At 45.8% G+C, this 16,931-nt stretch overlaps 2 protein-coding genes across 3 annotated transcripts in view; both read left to right on the top strand.

Annotated features, from left to right (window-relative positions):
- The first annotated feature begins 39 nt into the window (after window positions 1-39).
- LOC107384404 (E3 ubiquitin-protein ligase TRIM39) lies at window positions 40-9,454 on the top strand. Of its 2 annotated transcripts, XM_054740363.2 has the most exons (3): window positions 40-178; window positions 297-380; window positions 7,570-9,454. In XM_054740363.2, the coding sequence occupies exons 2-3, from the start codon at window positions 362-364 to the stop codon at window positions 9,321-9,323; spliced, it is 1,773 nt and encodes a 590-aa protein (XP_054596338.1). In that variant the 5' UTR covers window positions 40-178; window positions 297-361; the 3' UTR covers window positions 9,324-9,454. The 2 variants fall into 2 exon arrangements, with proteins under 2 accessions (XP_054596338.1, XP_070397881.1); XM_070541780.1 differs by lacking the exons at window positions 40-178; window positions 297-380 and adding an exon at window positions 1,366-1,489.
- A 2,794-nt stretch (window positions 9,455-12,248) lies between these two features.
- The window catches only part of scp2a (sterol carrier protein 2a), a 77,237-nt gene continuing 72,554 nt past the window's right edge, over window positions 12,249-16,931 (top strand). Inside the window, exons 1-4 of the mRNA XM_054740435.2 lie at window positions 12,249-12,424; window positions 14,967-15,024; window positions 16,492-16,563; window positions 16,658-16,789. Of these exons, the coding sequence (XP_054596410.1) occupies window positions 12,305-12,424; window positions 14,967-15,024; window positions 16,492-16,563; window positions 16,658-16,789 (382 nt within the window). The 5' untranslated portion in view covers window positions 12,249-12,304. The remainder of the gene's footprint in view (window positions 12,425-14,966; window positions 15,025-16,491; window positions 16,564-16,657; window positions 16,790-16,931) is intronic.

Raw genomic sequence — 16,931 nt, 5'->3', positions numbered from 1 at the left:
TAGGGTTCTACCCCCCCCCCCCCCCCCCCCCCCAAGGCGCTTCACAACACAATCAGTCATTCACACGCTGGTGGGGATGAGCTACGATGTAGCCACAGCTGCCCTGGGGCGCACTGACAGAGGCGAGGCTGCCGAGCGCTGGCGCCACCGGTCCCTCCGACCACCACCAGCAGGCAAGGTGGGTTAAGTGTCTTCCCCAAGGACACGACATCCCTGCTCATTATGAGATATTCCTCTGCATCACAGAGGAAATCTGGAGACATAAACCAAAGCTTAACCAAGGAACATTTCTTTAGACGTGTTTCTGCTGTGACTGAGGCCATGTGATGATGTAAGGCTGAAGATTATCCCGGAGTGGAGAATGCTAAATGGTTTCCTTGGTAAGTGTTGCTGGTTTAATTAATTATTTTTCAAATAATTTTATTAATGTTCAAATAGCATAACAAACAATAAGTTCACACTCAGTTCACACAGAATTTCTGATTCAGCAGAGGCAATAACAGCCTGAATGAGCATAAAGCAAGATCAAAACTTAAGATAACATTTTCATTTTATTAAAATACTTTCAATTAAAATTATAGATTGTATTAAATTTATACTGTAATAATTTAGGCTGTGTGTTTATAGTTTATGCCCTGCGATGGACGGGCTCTCTGTCCAGGGTGTACCCCGCCTGATTGCCCGTTGACCGCTGGAGATAGGCCCCACCCCCACCCCGCGACCCTACGTGGAAAGCGGGTTCAGAGAATGGATGGATGGATGGTTTATAGTTTGTTTTTGCATCTTTAAAACATGCTTCAGTCCATTAAAAATAATCTATTCTTGAATGTCTTTCCACCATCATGTGAATAATTTGTCAACATTTATAAATGTTGTAAGCTATCGTATTTTGCAGAAAATCTTTTTAATTAAATGTAGTGATTAAATGTAAACAGAGCAAATAAAAGAAACATATTTGCTCTGTTTACATAGTTTAATGACACCTAGTGGTTATTTACTGGTACTACCGCCTTGACAATGGCACTCCCAATAGATAAGATGAGGATAATTTATTAGCATTTAATACAGCTGTGTAATGACGTATAAATTATTAATATAAAAAAATTGTCTGATGGAATGTTTAACATAAAACACATGACTTATTTTGGCATACAAACAACCAATTTGTAACCAAAAACTAGGCTTTGTAAAATGTGAATGAACTTTTATTAGTAACTTTGGTAAGTTTCAGATTTCAATTCATTAAATAATATCGAGGGGGGGGGGGGGGGGGCGGCAAAAATGCAGCCTGCCTAGTGTAGTACATTTATTTAGTCCGACTCTGCTCATGTACAGTCTATATTTGCTGTTCGGCACTTTCAGGTTTCCGTATACACGTCAAAAAGAAAGTGAAACTTGAGCTGCTTTGTTTCGGAGTAAAAACATCAGAACTATAGAGAGAGAGCTCTTTCTGCAGATGTGAAAAACATGAACCGTACAGGATCCATAGGTAAGTCCAGGCGTCATTGATAACCCAGGAAACATCTTCTAAAGCCTTTTAACTTTTAAATCGTTTCCCACTCTTCCCGTTCTCCTGGCTGCACTGATCCCGATCCAGCTACGATGTAGCCACAACCATTTAGCTCCAACGTAAACCAATGGACCAAATTCATCCGTTAAAACGTTTTTTGAAATGTATTCACAAAAGCTTTGAACTTATTTTGTTTCATTTATTCGTACTTTCGAACTTTCTTATCAAAATAGGTTTATTGATGTAGTACGGTGATCTTCTTTGAAGCCAACTGTTTTAAGATTTTTTAGTTTTTTTCTGCTGTGTTCAGAAAGTTCTTCTGGTTTCTCACTTGGAACATTTGTAATATTATGTAATGAAAGTAGCAGTGGGCAGCACGGGCAGAATATCTGGCCCTCCAGTCAGAACCCGAAAACACCACCAGTAGGCAATAATTTATAAAAGGATATGCTTTATTATACAATATGCTAAAACACAATAATAGAACCCAATAGTAAAACACTATACTAAAACACTGTGGCCAAAGTCTCCACTCCTAAAATCAGCTGTCCAGCATAAACACACAAGCAGCGGTACTTAGCTGTCACGGATGGTGTGACCCCCCTCCCCGGGGTCTGAGCTCCCAGCGCTGTCCAACGCCCCGGGATGTAGCTTGCGAGGACGGCGGGTAAGTCCACAAAGTAAGTCCACTGCCAGAGTCCGTAGCGGCAGATGTCGGCGTGGTCTTGGCATCACCTAAGCCCAGCCCTAGCTGTCTAAAGAAGGCGACCAGCCTTCCCTCCTGACGCTGGAACTCTAACCACCTGTTCAGCTATCTTCGTCGCCGGCAGCCCTAACGACTGCGAACGACCCCACCCCCCAAAGTCCGATGCCACAATGACAGGTCGACCACGCACACCTCTCAGTAGGCCTGTCAACTTTTTATCCTCCCTGGCCTCATTATGGATAATGAGGACCAGCTGGTGTCCAATCACCACACCCTCTGAGCCCGGCAGCTTCCGTCTTCTGTCCATCACAATAAATTCCTAGATAGACTTCTTTTTTAACAGGGGTATTAAACATGTATCAGTTGGAAAGATGGACAACTTTTACAAAGAAATCCACCATTACCTTTTTGAAAATACACTTTTAGCATAGAGCTGCATGTATATTAGGGCTGAACGATTAACTGCATGTGCAATTAAATTGCGATGTGGGTCTCCGGAGGCAGCCGACAGGTACCGGATAGCCAAGCGGGGTGCAGCAGTGGCAGTTGCCGAGGCAAAATCTCGGGCGTGGGAGGAGTTTGGTGAGGCCACGGAGAAAGACTATCGATCGGCTCCAAAGAGGTTCTGGCAAACTGTCCGGCGCCTCAGGAGAGGAAGGCAGCAACTCGCTCACACTGTTTACAGTGGGGATGGGGAGCTGCTGACGTCACTGAGGCTATAGTCGGACGGTGGAAGGAATACTTTGAGGAGCTCCTCAATCCCACCAATGCGCATTCCGAGGAGGAACCAGAGCTGGGAGGCCTGGGGATGGACTGTCCGATCTCGGGGGCAGAAGTTGCTGAGGTAGTCAAAAAACTACACAGCGGCGGAGCCCCGGGGGCGGATGAGGTTCGTCCTGGGTATCTCAAGGCTCTGGATGTTGTAGGGCTGTCATGGTTGACACGTCTCTACAACATTGCGTGGTCATCGGGGGCAGTTCCTAGGGAGTGGCAGACCGGGGTGGTGGTCCCCATCTTTAAGAAGGGTGACCTGAGGGTGTGTTCCAACTATAGCGGGATCACACTCCTCAGCCTCCCTGGAAAGGTCTACTCCAAGGTACTGGAGAGGAGGGTCCGATCGATAGTTGAATCTCAGATAGAGGAGGAGCAATGTGGTTTTCGTCCTGGCCGTGGAACTGTGGACCAGCTCTATACCCTTGCAAGGGTGATGGAGGGGGCATGGGAGTTTGCCCAACCAATCCACATGTGCTTTGTGGATTTGGAGAAGGCTTATGACCGTGTCCCCAGGGGCACCCTGTGGGGGACGCTCCAGGAGTATGGGGTGGGTGGCTTTCTGTTAAGGGCCATTCAGTCCCTTTACCAGAGGAGCGTGAGTTTGGTCCGCATAGCCAGTAGTAAGTCGGACCTGTTCCCGGTGAGGGTTGGACTCCGCCAGGGCTGCCCTTTGTCACCGGTTCTGTTCATCACTTTTATGGACAGAATTTCTAGACGCAGCCGTGGTGTGGAGTGTGTCGAGTTTGGTGGCAGGAGAATCTCGTCTCTGCTTTTTGCGGATGATGTGGTCCTCCTAGCTTCATCCAGCTCTGACCTTCAGCTCTTGCTGGGTAGGTTCGCGGCCGAATGTGAAGCGGCTGGGATGAGGATCAGCACCTCCAAATTTGAGACCATGGTTCTCGACCGGAAAAGGGTGGCTTGCCACCTCCGGGTCGGGGGAGAGGTCCTACCTCAAGTGGAGGAGTTTAAGTATCTCGGGGTCTTGTTCACGAGTGAGGGTAGGAGGGATCGGGAGATCGACAGGCGGATTGGTTCGGCGTCTGCAGTGATGCGGACGCTGAGCCGATCTGTCGTGGGGAAGAGGTAGCTGAGCCAGAAAGCCAGGCTCTCGATTTACCGGTCGATCTACGTCCCAATCCTCACCTATGGTCATGAGCTTTGGGTAATGACCGAAAGAACGAGATCGCGGATACAAGCGGCCGAAATGAGTTTCCTCCGTAGGGTGGCCGGGCTCAGCCTTAGAGATAGGGTGAGGAGCTCGGACATTCGGGAGGGACTCGGAGTAGAACCGCTGCTCCTCCGGATCGAAAGGAGCCAGTTGAGGTGGTTTGGGCATCTGGTCAGGATGCCTCCTGGACGCCTCCCCGGGGAGGTGTTTCGGGCATGTCCTGCCGGCAGAAGGCCCCCGGGTCGACCCAGGACACGTTGGAGAGGTTACATCTCCAATCTGGTCCAGGAACGCCTTGGGGTCCTGCCAGAGGAGCTGGTGGACAAGGCCGGGGAGAGGACGGCCTGGAGCTCCCTAGTTGGGATGCTGCCCCCGCGACCCGGACCCGGATAAGCGGAGGAAGACGAGACGAGACGAGACGAGACAAAACGAGATTTTCTAATGGCAAAGGCTGCAATTTGGCAGCAAGTGGTTAGCGCAATGCTAATATATGTGGAAAAACCCATAAGAATGCTAATGCTAATATCGCCTATTACATTAATACAAATTATGAATTAGAAACATGTCAAATGATTACATTTGGAGTCTAACAGAAAGTAAAACTACCATCAATCAAATAAGTACAAACAGGTATTTTAGTAAAGCCAGAAAACTTTTAACTCCAGAGTTTTGGCTAGCAGCTATGAGCGTACCTGAACTACGCATGGACAAGACGTCAAAAACTCTAAACACAAAATACTTCAATAAACGGGACACACTTCTTTCCTGCAAATACAATTTCACAGGTGTTGCTAACACCTATGATCCTTCAAGGGATGTGCTCAAAGAGGAGTTCAACATTATGAATACAATATAGTGTTTTATTTTACAAATGCCATAATAAACACAAACGTACGTCATAAGAAACATTATTTTAATAACGAAACTGCTAAATTCTTTCCAACAGTATAGATGTGTGGTGTATTTTTGAGTGGGTTTGCCGTACTTAGACGTCATCGGCAGTCGAAGGACCCCGAGCCGATCTTGCACCCGAGCAGATCCTGTACCGACACCGGAACTATTAATATCTTTATGTAACATAGCGATTACATTTCAGAATTTTTCACCAAAGCCAAAGAATTGTAGGGTTTCAAGTATAAACCTGTGTTCCACAGAGTCAAAGGCTTTAGTAAAATGGTGAAGAGGGAGCTGAGCCAGAAAGCCAGGCTCTCGATTTACCGGTCGATCTACGTCCCAATCCTCACCTATGGTCATGAGCTTTGGGTAATGACCGAAAGAACGAGATCGCGGATACAAGCGGCCCAAATGAGTTTCCTCCGTAGGGTGGCCGGGCTCAGCCTTAGAGATAGGGCGAGGAGCTCGGACATTCAGGAGGGACTCGGAGTAGAACCGCTGCTCCTCCGGATCGAAAGGAGTCAGTTGAGGTGGTTTGGGCATCTGGTCAGGATGCCTCCTGGACGCCTCCCTGGGGAGGTGTTTCGGGCATGTCCTGCTGGCAGGAGGCCCCCGGGTCGACCCAGGACACGTTGGAGAGGTTACATCTCCAATCTGTCCGGGAACACCTTGGGGTCCTGCCGGAGGAGCTGGTGGAGGTGGCCGGGCAGAGGACGGTCTGGAGCGCCCTAGGGGAGATGCTGCCCCCGCGACCCGGACACGGATAAGCGGAGGAAGATGATGACGACGGCTATTTTTAGATGAGCACATTAGCTGGTTGAGCTAGTGGGAGCTTGCGCCATGAGGAAGTGCAAGTTTAATGGTAACTGGATGGCTAATCCCACATTCGCGACGCGGTTAGCACCGGTTCCAGGCAATAGCTGGAAATGAAAGCCTAAATTTATTTTTAAAAATAGCTTAAATTTGGTCAAAGTGGCCTTAAAAAAGGTCTTTAAAAGTCTTAAATTTGTCTCCCTTAAACCTGCAGATACCCTGCCTGTGTACAGGGCAGCTATGGCTACATCACCAGTATGTGATTGGGTGAATGACCTGTCGTGTTGTGAAGCGGCTCGGGGGGTTGTAGAACCCATCCAGCCCTCAGAGAGTACAGACGCTTTTTTTCTTCAGCTCCCTTATCTGCTTCCCCAAGGCTCTCTGTCTCTGTCTGCCTACAGAGCACTTCTCTGCATTTCTCCTGAAATCACTACTTCTTTTTATTTTCTTGGAAATGGACTTAATTAACTGGTCATTCAACGCGATTGATAAAATTTTTTCTACGATGAGAACGGAGAAGGGGGCTCCCACCTGTCCCGAGGGGACATTCGCAGCGGGATATGCACTCGATTCTTGGGAGGTCTGGCGAATCGTGTGTCTCTCTCATTTGTCCATCGAGGACGTGGAAGATTTATGGATGTTCGGCCTGATGATCACTGGATTTCTTCTGATTGGAGTGGGAGGATATCTGGTTTTCTGGAAATTTGGGAAGACGGGAGCGATTGGAGTGCGACCCGCGCCCATGGAATGTGCCGCTCGTGCGGTGACCTCACAGACTGGGACGTTACTTGAGGTGAACCGTAAGCTGGACAATGTCCTCAGGGTGTTGGCTGTGTTAGTGCGCAAGATGGATGTCATCTCGGAGAGGGTCGCCGGACAATGTGGGGATGTTTAGAACGTATAATCGGCTTCACTGGTGGACATGAATGACCACTTATAGACTCCAAGGCAGAGAGGAAAATTATCTCTGCCTGCCCCAAGCAAAGTCATGTTTATCCTTTATCTGACGCCAAGCCAGCCTCCAAGGCTGCTTCAACACACCCCCACGAAAGGAGGAATGCTGACAGATGCTGTGTCCCGACCTTCCCCCCCTGCCTTCAGATTGTGACTTCTGCTTCGAGGTCAGCGACCTGTGGGAAACTCAATGTGTTCTCTGTTCCTCATCTCTCCCTCCCACCTGTTTGTCTGCAGCTGGTTGATGCGCCGTACTGGCAGCTCCCGTTGGAGGCTTCAGGATCCCGCCCAACCCCGCCTCCCCATCGGCATCTGATGTTTTGTATCTGTGATGTTCGTGCTTTTATGTTGAGTTTTTTTTGTATAATAGAGCTACTCCCTGCTGGGTCTAACTCTGCTATGCCTTTTTTTACCTTACCCCCAATTATCCTCATGTAACTCCCTTGTCATCTATCTATTAAGGTAGCGCGACTCATGTTGCGAATGACCGCAGTCACCAATTCTTGTCATGTGTCTTGCCCATGTATGTCTGATCTCTGAGCTGTGTGTACTGAAACTCAATTTCGTTTCTCTGTATGTCTTGCACATGTGGTAGAAATGACAATAAAATGACTTTGAACAGTCATTTACAGCTTTAGATGGAGCTGTTATTCAAAATGAGCAAAAATATTTGAAGAAACCTGCAGATTTTATTTTTACACAGAACCTAAAGCAGGAAGTCCTCCTGACCATCTCTGTTTTCTCCTTCAGAGGTGGCCTCCGTCAACACCTTTGTGTGCTCCATCTGTCTGGAGGTCTTCTCTGAGCCCGTCTCCACCCCCTGTGGACACAACTTCTGCAAGAGCTGCATTACGGAGTTCTGGTCCCGCAGTGAAGCCAAACAGTGTCCGCTGTGTAACGAGAGCTTCGTCAGCGCGCCCGAGCTGCGAGTCAACACAGAATTCAGAGACATTCTACAGCTTTTCAAGGAGACGAGCGCAGCAGAGGGCCGCGGCCTTCCTGTCCATGCTGGTGACGTGCCCTGCGACCTCTGCTGTGGTGCGAAGAGCAAAGCTGTTAAATCCTGTCTTGGGTGTCTGGTCTCCTACTGCGATGCTCACCTGGAGCCCCATCACAGGGTTCCGGCGTTGAAGTGGCACACGCTGGTCAGCCCCGTGGAGTCCCTGGAGGACAGAGCCTGCAGGACTCACAACAAGCTGAAGGAGTTCTTTTGCAGGACGGACCAGAGCTGCGTCTGCGCCGCCTGCAGCAGGGACGATCACGCGATGCACGAGGTCGTCTCTTTAGAGGAGGAGCTGAAGCAGAGGAAATCGCAGCTGCTGTTGATGAAAGTCAGAGTTGACCAAACTTTAGAGGAGAAGAGCATCACAGCTGAGAGGATTCAAAACTCCATCAAGCAACGTCGACAGAAAGTGAAGAAGGTGAAAGCAGAAACCATCAGGTCCTTCGCAGCTCTGGTGGCTTTGATCGAAGCCAAAAAGATGAAGCTGATTGAGTTTCTGGAGGAGAAACAAAAAGCCACAGAGCAGGAAGCTGAAATGGTCGTCGGACAACTGCAGATGGAGATCTCGGAGAACCAGCGTATAAGCACCCAGCTAGAAGATCTCTTAAAGACCGAAGATGACTTCAGGCTCCTGCAGGACCTCCCATCCATCGCTGCTCCTACAGAATCCAAATCCTTCAGACCCAAAACCCAAACAGTCCTACATGAAAACACCGTGAAGATGGCAGTGGCCCAGACGGAGGAGGTGCTCAGTCAGCAGGTGGAGATCATGATCAGAGAAGCTAGTCTGACCGAGCTGCAGGAACCAGGAGATCCTGAAACGGACGTGGTGTTTCACGATGAGCTGGAGACAATCCAGCAGGAGTGCATGACTACAGTGAGTCTGGACCCCAGCACAGCGCATCCGTCCCTTATTGTCTCAGAAGACCGGAAACGAGTGATGGACGGAGGCTCCAGGAGGAACGTCTCTGACAACTCGTCCAGGTTTGACTGTCTTCACTATGTTTTGGGAAACGAGGGCTTTTCCTCGGGAAGGTTTTACTTTGAGGTGTCGGTGAAAGGTCAGACCACTTGGGAAGTGGGCGTGGCCAGAGACACCATCAACAGGAAAGGTGTCAACTTGTCTCTGAGTCCTGAACATGGATGCTGGACTCTGGGGTCTTACTGGGGACGGTGCCAGGTGAACTCAAACCCTCCCGTCGTCCTGCCAGGTGCACCTGAGAAGCTCGGAGTCTTCGTGGATTGCGACCAGAGGGTGGTCTCCTTCTACGACGTAGACACCAGGACTCTGATTTACTCCTTTACTAAGTGCACCCTTTCATTGGATTCACCTGAAGATGCCGGTAAAAGAGCAACTTCTGGAAGAAGCCTGGTAGAACGCCGGATTTACGTCGGCACGGTAACGACAAACAGGATCTATCCCATATTCCGCCCCGGCTCTGAAGAAACGGAAGCTGCTCTCTGGATTTGTCCTGTCAGAAGCTCCAAAAGAAGGAAGTGATTCAGTTTGGCTCGGAGAAGTTTGGTCTGTTTGATCTGTGATTATTAGCCTTTGAACCTCTGACGTCTGCTGAGGAAACGGCGACCCCTGCTTCACACTAGAAGCATCAGCAAAGCGGAACGGCAGCAGAACGGCGTACTTGTGACTTTCGATGCGGGCCAGAACACGCCAGGAGGATCTCGGCCACAGAGCAGCTCACGCTTTCCTCACGAAATCACAAATCCCTCGAGTTTATGCCGTCTGATCATTAAACCAAAAAGCAGGAAATCATGTTTGACATGTTCGAACTCACATTCCCACTGGGCCAAAAGGAAAAACTGGGACGAAGTTGCGCGCCAAACTCAATATTTGTTAAAAAGTGGTGGTAAATGCTCACATTTTCCTTTATCTGCAGATATGAACGGTTGAACCTTTTCATTTGGAAACAAACTCATTTTTGCAGTAACACTGAATGTGGAATAACCAAACCACACACGAGTAAGTCCATTTTAAATACAGCACACATCAGTGGTATTCATTACTTATTGTGTCTCAATGTTTTAAAATATTTTATTCCTTAAAATCTGCATATATTCAGCATTTCTTCTTATTTTTTTATCTTTTGAAACTTTCAAGTGTTTCTGTTATATGTTTTCTTGTTTATTCTTTATTTTTTACTCTCCTTTGTTGCTCCTGTAATGAATGTTGTTGCTGCTGTGACACCAAGCTTTCCCCACTGAGGGACAATAAAGGGATTTTCTGTTTTATTTCTATTCTATTCTTCTATCTGTAATCTGTCCTGTTTTAAAGTAGGTTTAATTGATTTTCACAGACCAACAACGTTAATAAAAATAGTCGTCGTCGTCTTCCTCCGCTTATCTGGGTCCGGGTCGCGGGGGCAGCATCCCAACTAGGGAGCTTCAGACCATCCTCTCTCCGGCCTTGTCCACCAGCTCCTTCGGCAGGACCCCAAGGCGTTCCCGGACCAGATTGGAGATGTAACCTCTCCAACGTGTCCTGGGTCGACCCGGGGGCCTCCTGCCGGCAGGACATGCCCGAAACACCTCCCCAGGGAGGCATCCAGGAGGCATCCTGACCAGATGCCCAAACCACCTCAACTGACTCCTTTCCATCCGGAGGAGCAGCGGTTCTACTCCGAGTCCCTCCCGAATATCCGAGCTCCTCACCCTATCTCTAAGGCTGAGCCCGGCCACCCTACGGAGGAAACTCATTTCGGCCGCTTGTATCCGCGATCTCGTTCTTTCGGTCATTACCCAAAGCTCATGACCATAGGTGAGGATTGGGACGTAGATCGACCGGTAAATCGAGAGCCTGGCTTTCTGGCTCAGCTCCCTCTTCACCACGACAGATCAGCTCAGCGTCCGCATCACTGCAGACGCCGAACCAATCCGCCTGTCGATCTCCCGATCCCTCCTACCCTCACTCGTGAACAAGACCCCGAGATACTTAAACTCCTCCACTTGAGGTAGAACCTCTCTCCCGACCCAGAGTTGGCTAGCCCCCCTTTTCCGGTCGAGAACCATGGTCTCAGATTTGGAGGTGCTGATCCTCATCCCAGCCGCTTCACACTCGGCCACGAACCTACCCAGCAAGAGCCGAAGGTCAGAGCTGGATGAAGCTAGGAGGACCACATCATCTGCAAAAAGCAGAGACGAGATTCTCCTGCCACCAAACTCAACACACTCCACACCACGGCTGCACCTAGAAATTCTGTCCAATAATGATCTCATATTAGTTGATAATCTTCAAACAGCTGGTAAAGATGCTGATGTGGGCAGGAAGGATCTACAGCAGCGGTCTGTATTGCAGCAGGCCTGAAGAAACCTCTGACTGAGGATGCTCTGTCGTTGCATGACGGTGTCAAGAAGAGGATGCTCAGGGGTGTCCATCATTTTTTTTAGATTTTATGAAGACTTCTACTTTGCACCATCATCTCCAGTGGTTCCACAGTGGTCACCAGAATAGAACCAGACTTTTTATCAGGTTGTTGAGCCTTTTAGGGCCTCTGGCTCTGATGCTGATGCTACCTCAACAGGAGACCACACTTGACTCTCTAAGATAGACTTAAAGTCAAGTCCTCCGGGCCACCCCGTTGTAAAAGGCCTGGACACGTCAGTGGGAAATTGTGATTTCCAGCAGCATTGAGATGTCTAGCAGCTGTAACACATCTCAGCGATTAAAAGGTTAAATAACTTTTTATCCATCCTTTGAATTAAACTTTCATTCATTCGTTCATTCATTCACCAAGTCATTTAAACAACATCCCTAAAATAGGTCAATAAAAGTTGCGTAAGCAGTGATTTAACTTCAAACACATTTACGTATTGTCTTGAACACTTGTCAGTTTGATTTAGTTGTAAAATATAAACAAAACGCACTCGCCATGTAAAACCGGGCTTTAAAGCAGGGGAGTTGCCTGGGATAGCACATGCCACCCTTAGAATCTGATTGGCCACCCCAGGTGCCACCCCCACTAAGTTCCAGTTTAAATTGACTTTACATTGTCGACAAAAGGCTTGGGTTGTAAACTCCAATATAGTGTGTGGTTGCATGCACCTTTCACCTTGTTTTCTAGCCCAGGCATGTAGTATTAAAATTATTTGATATTTTTTCATATTAACATACATAGTATTTATAGTCCCACTCAACTCCAGTTGGTGGCAGTAATGCAACAAGAAGTGACTTGCTAACCACCACAAAAGTGGAAGATGAAGAGGGAAAAAAATGGTGATTGTGCAATGTGAAACTCAAAAATTCACTAGAAAGTAAATAAATAAATTAACGATTTGTGTCAAAAAAATAAATAAGCATAACCATTGGTGCCACCTATGAATAAACAAGTGCCCCACATGGGCCACCCCATTTTAAAAGTCCTGGACACGGCTCTGCTTTAAAGGGCAAAGTCCACCACTGCTAGCAGGCCCGCGGAGTGACGCATCGTCTCTCAGATAGACGATCTTCGCGGCTGCTGCTAGCGGTCGATGCGGCTCCTCTCCGAGACTTTAGTCCGACTTCTGAGAGGAGAGCAGCGGAGGGCAGGAGCAACGATGGCCCCTCAGCACAAGAACAGAGTGTTTGTCATCGGCGTGGGCATGACAAAGGTAGGAGTTGTTTATTAACCTGTTTTGTACCGAGCCTTTGCTACTGAGTTCTGGAGTTAGCATTGCTGGCTAGCTCAGGACTGTAGCTGAAGCTGAGTTTACTCTGTTCAGCAGCCACCAAGTTCCTCTGCAGTTATGGAAGTGTGGCTGATGTAGTCAGCTCAATAAAGCCACGTGTTTCTGTGTTTATGTTTATAGTTTTAATCATTTGATGCGTTATAATCAATTTCTAGTAACTGTAATAGCAGCATTTAAAGATCAAAGTCCTTAGGACCATCGGGCTGGGTGAAAGGTTGTCCTCCTGAGCAGGGAGCCTCAGGTTTTATCTGTCGGGTAAAAGCGCAGCTACTATCTCTGGGAGGAAACGCATTACAACAACATCAAACCTCTTTTATTCTTGTTTAAATTTAGCCAGAGTTCTTATGAGAATATCTAGTGTTGTCAACTGTTTTTGACTGAAAGTAGCTGAAGTCCCCCCCCCCCCCAAGTCGCTAGATGTCGCCAGATGACGTCACGTGCTAATTTACACATTGATGGCGTTATCACGCCACATTGACGTTCATTTTCCCCATAGCATGGGAAATGTTCTAAATCAATATGTGAAGTGGAGTCTCATCATATATTGAAGAAAATGTTTGCACGTGTCGTGCGCGCTCAGTAAACTAGAGCAGAGACTCTGTTGACCAGTTCAAACCTTTCAGCTCCAAACCCAGATATTACCGATTAACCTGAAGATTGGAACTTTTTATTGCAGGGATTATGTAACAGCTTCATATTCACTCAGAGACAACAGAAGAGAGAGTCAAGTTTTAAAAGTTTAAAGATTTATTACTAAACAAATTAAAACTAGACTAACTTTAACACTAAATGTATGGTGTTACTAAGGTGAATGAGACGGAGAATGGAGTGATGTGGAATGTTGCTCAGAACCAGCAAATCTGAAGAAGCAATTAGTTCTGGGAAATGAAGGTGATGTCTTCGCTCTAAGCTTTGGTTAGGAGATTCATAAACACATTCAACGCCATTCTGTTGGTCTACGTACCCTTAGCGGAAGTCCCTGTCTAGATCAGGAATGTCGAGGTCCAGCTTTACCCTTTCTGGAATCGAAGTCGGTAGGAAAAGCAGCGGTTGCCGACCAGACCAGTCTTTGAGATACTTCCGGGTCACAACAGTTTTTTGGCATCTAACAACACCCAAAACGGGGTCGTGATGGTTCAGCTTTTATTCTGAAAGGAGCCGTTGCAGCAGTTGGAACAGCAACAGATTTTATCCAGCTTGTCGTTGGTTCTTTAGCTGAAGAGGAAAGTTACGGATTGGCCACTCTGACAACTTCTCTAGAACGCTTTGAACTGGCGTTAGAGATGACGTGGGCATAGTTTTATACTTCGTATGTTTTGGTTTATGGTCGAATGAAAAGATGACAGATTTACCAAACACCACCAAAACCACGCCTCCGTCAGATCTGGCAGATTCTGATTGGATCAGTAAAGCAATGTGTCATGTCTTAACGCTACGTGAGATCAGTCCTAGTGGAAACATTTAAAGTCATATTACTTATTATATTCTATAGGATTATAATAAAGTAATTAATATTTTGATTTCACAGATTGGTCACATCTAGGGCTGCAGCTATCGAATATTTTAGTAATCGAGTATTCTATCGAATATCCGGATCGATTAATCGAGTAATTGAATAAAACATACTTTTGCTAAATTAAGGTTCAATTATAAATATACAATATAAAAAAGACAGACTTAATAATGAGAACAACAAATTTAAATGTTATGTATAAATGACATTTTATTAATGTGTTTGTATAATGGAAAATAGTAATTGTTTCTTTAGAAAAATCAGAGAATTAAATTACTTCCACCTTAACATTTGAGATGAAAACACAAATATAAATAATATTACTTTAAACTTAACATTCCCTGAGACAGTTACATAAAAAAATAAAAATATTAGTATCAAAAAGAATGTGCAATAAATTATTCCGTTAACACTGCCCTTCAAATGTGCAACTTTATATTCAGAACTAATGTAAGACAGTAACTTGGCCCACAAGTCCTACTACTGTAAACAAGGATTTTAAACTATCCTCAAGAGACTGCCTGAGGAGTGGAAGTTGCAGCCCTAGTCACATCTTATTATTGACTAATACTTTGTTTGATTAGCTTTATTAAAAATAGAGTTCTTTCATTAATTAAAAGGAGAGAGTCCTTTTCTTCATTCTTCTCTTGGGCTGGAAAGAAAGCAGTTTAGAGCAAATGCATGAGACCTTGAGACCATATCTCATGCAGACTAGTTCTGTGTCAGAGGGGAGGGGGAAAATGACTTGGTGGAAAACAGTCATTTCATACTGTTACAAAACGAACTGGTGTTAGCGAGAGGGTTCTTCCTTGTCCTATCGTGCTGATGTGTGTGGATACTTTACTCCAATAATTATCATGCTAATTAAAAGTACATAAAATTCAAATGTTATTGTAAGAAAACAGATTTTAGTGACTCTCGTCTGTTTGTATTTTCTTTGTTTTTCTCCAGTTTGATAAACCCGGAGCCAGAGAAGACTATGACTATCCTGAGATGGCCAAAGACGCAGGTGGTTGATTCCACACAGGAATGGATAAAGTACATTTCTAGATTCAGGGTTGAAACGAATTTTCATGTGTTAGAAAGGAGGTACAATGGTTGATCCACCTGTGAAGCACGGTGGAGGCTCTTATGGTTGGAGGCTGATCAGTAAAATAAAAGAAAAAACATCAATTATGTTATTTTGCAGCACAACACTGATCCTAAACACATCACAAGTTCTGTAAAACACTCAGATAAGCACAATAAATAACACCAAGTAGTTGGATTCAGGTGGGGTCATTTATTTTATTATGATAAAGCAGAAAAAGCTTTCAAATAGGCCTGGGACGATGACACATTTTGCTGGACTATATATTCGCCAACAAATTATTGACGATAAATGATATTATTGTCGACGTTATCCAAAATAACCACTTATGCAATGTTAATATATCATAATAACACAAGTGCACCCTTTAAAATGCAACAATTAAACCTTTATTTAACTCAAGTGATATATATTTTTGGCAGTAATAAAACGTTTGAGCTCCGATTGTTTCCTTTGAGGTCATAGAGGTCTACGTTATTGGTTGTTTACAATTTCTGAAAATACCGATCTCTAGCCTCTCTCAGAAGTTTATCCCTGTAGGAATGTGTTCATCCTCGTTCGTTTATCCATCCTTTTGACTCTTGTTTCTGCTTCAACTTCAGCTGCGGCTTCCCCTAGCAACGCAAGTCATACACCTAAAATGGCGCTAAGGGGCGTGGTTGACACGCAGGTCACGTGTCTGACAAAGACCGATACAGGGTATCCGGGGGTCCTTAAAAAGTCTTAAATTTGCTTTTCCAAGTTTAAGGCCTTAAAAATCCTTAAAAATGACAAATAATCCTTAAATACAGTTTCCAAAGGTCTTAAATGTCCAAAGACCCAATAAACAAGATTCTTTTATTTCTATAACATTTTCGTGAATTTCTATTTAGTATTCAGCATTTTTTGTGTATGATATTGGCGTAAGCGGAACCTTACACATTCGGTTGGTTTGTGAAAGGGGGCTATTTTTAGATGAGCACATTAGCTGGTTAAGCTAGTGGGAGCTTGCGCCATGGGGAAGTGCAAGTTTAATGGTAACTGGATGGCTAATTCCACGTTCACGACGTGGTTAGCACCGGTTCCAGGCAATAGCTGGAAATTTTATCTTAAATTTAATAAAAAAAAATAGCTTAAATTTGGTCAAAGTGGCCTTAAAAAAGGTCTTAAAAACTCTTAAATTTGGCTTCCTTAAACCTGCAGATACCCTGCGATATATCGAGGCTGGAAATTCATTTTCATCAATCGTACGATTAATTGATTAATTGATTAATTGATTATCGTCCCAGCTCTACTTTTCAAATATTCTCCAACATGCCTGGAAAACTTTCCTGAAGGATTGAACAGTGTATTTCAGGCTGTCCATAAATGAGTAATAAAGTGTGTGTGTGTGTGTGTGCGTTTCAGGTGAAAGAGCTCTTGTAGATGCGGGGGTCCCATACTCCGCGGTAGAACAGGCCTTTGTAGGATACGTCTACGGTAAGGCCTGCATGGTGGAAGCAGGAGAACTTCTAACATAATCTCCTTCATAAATATAACTCTGTTTTTTTTTAAATCTACCCGACTGCTTCAGGCGACTCTACATGTGGGCAGAGGGCCATTTACCACAGTTTAGGTCTGACTGGGATTCCCATCATCAATGTGAACAACAACTGCTCCACAGGCTCCACTGCCCTCTACATGGCCCGTCAGATGGTCCAAGGAGGTGAGACCACCTGGAGACTTGAAACCACATGTGTCACTTGGGTCTGGCCCATTATTCTTCCATAATTATTACCGACCCATGGATGTAGAGGACACAAACAACAAATCCCAGAATGCACCGGGTCAGCGTGGAGGATCTTGAG

Source organism: Nothobranchius furzeri, chromosome 11, assembly GCF_043380555.1.
Source record: "Nothobranchius furzeri strain GRZ-AD chromosome 11, NfurGRZ-RIMD1, whole genome shotgun sequence".
NCBI lineage: Eukaryota > Metazoa > Chordata > Actinopteri > Cyprinodontiformes > Nothobranchiidae > Nothobranchius > Nothobranchius furzeri.
The sequence above is the reverse complement of the archived record's forward strand: the minus strand, read 5'-3'. Positions and strand labels throughout refer to the sequence as shown.

Excerpts from the sequence above, each read along its gene's own strand:
- LOC107384404 (XM_070541780.1), top strand. The coding sequence starts at position 1,468 with ATGAACCGTACAGGATCCATAG. Across the intron at positions 1,490-7,569 it reads GAACCGTACAGGATCCATAG|AGGTGGCCTCCGTCAACACC; the intron begins GTAAGTCCAGGC and ends TTTCTCCTTCAG.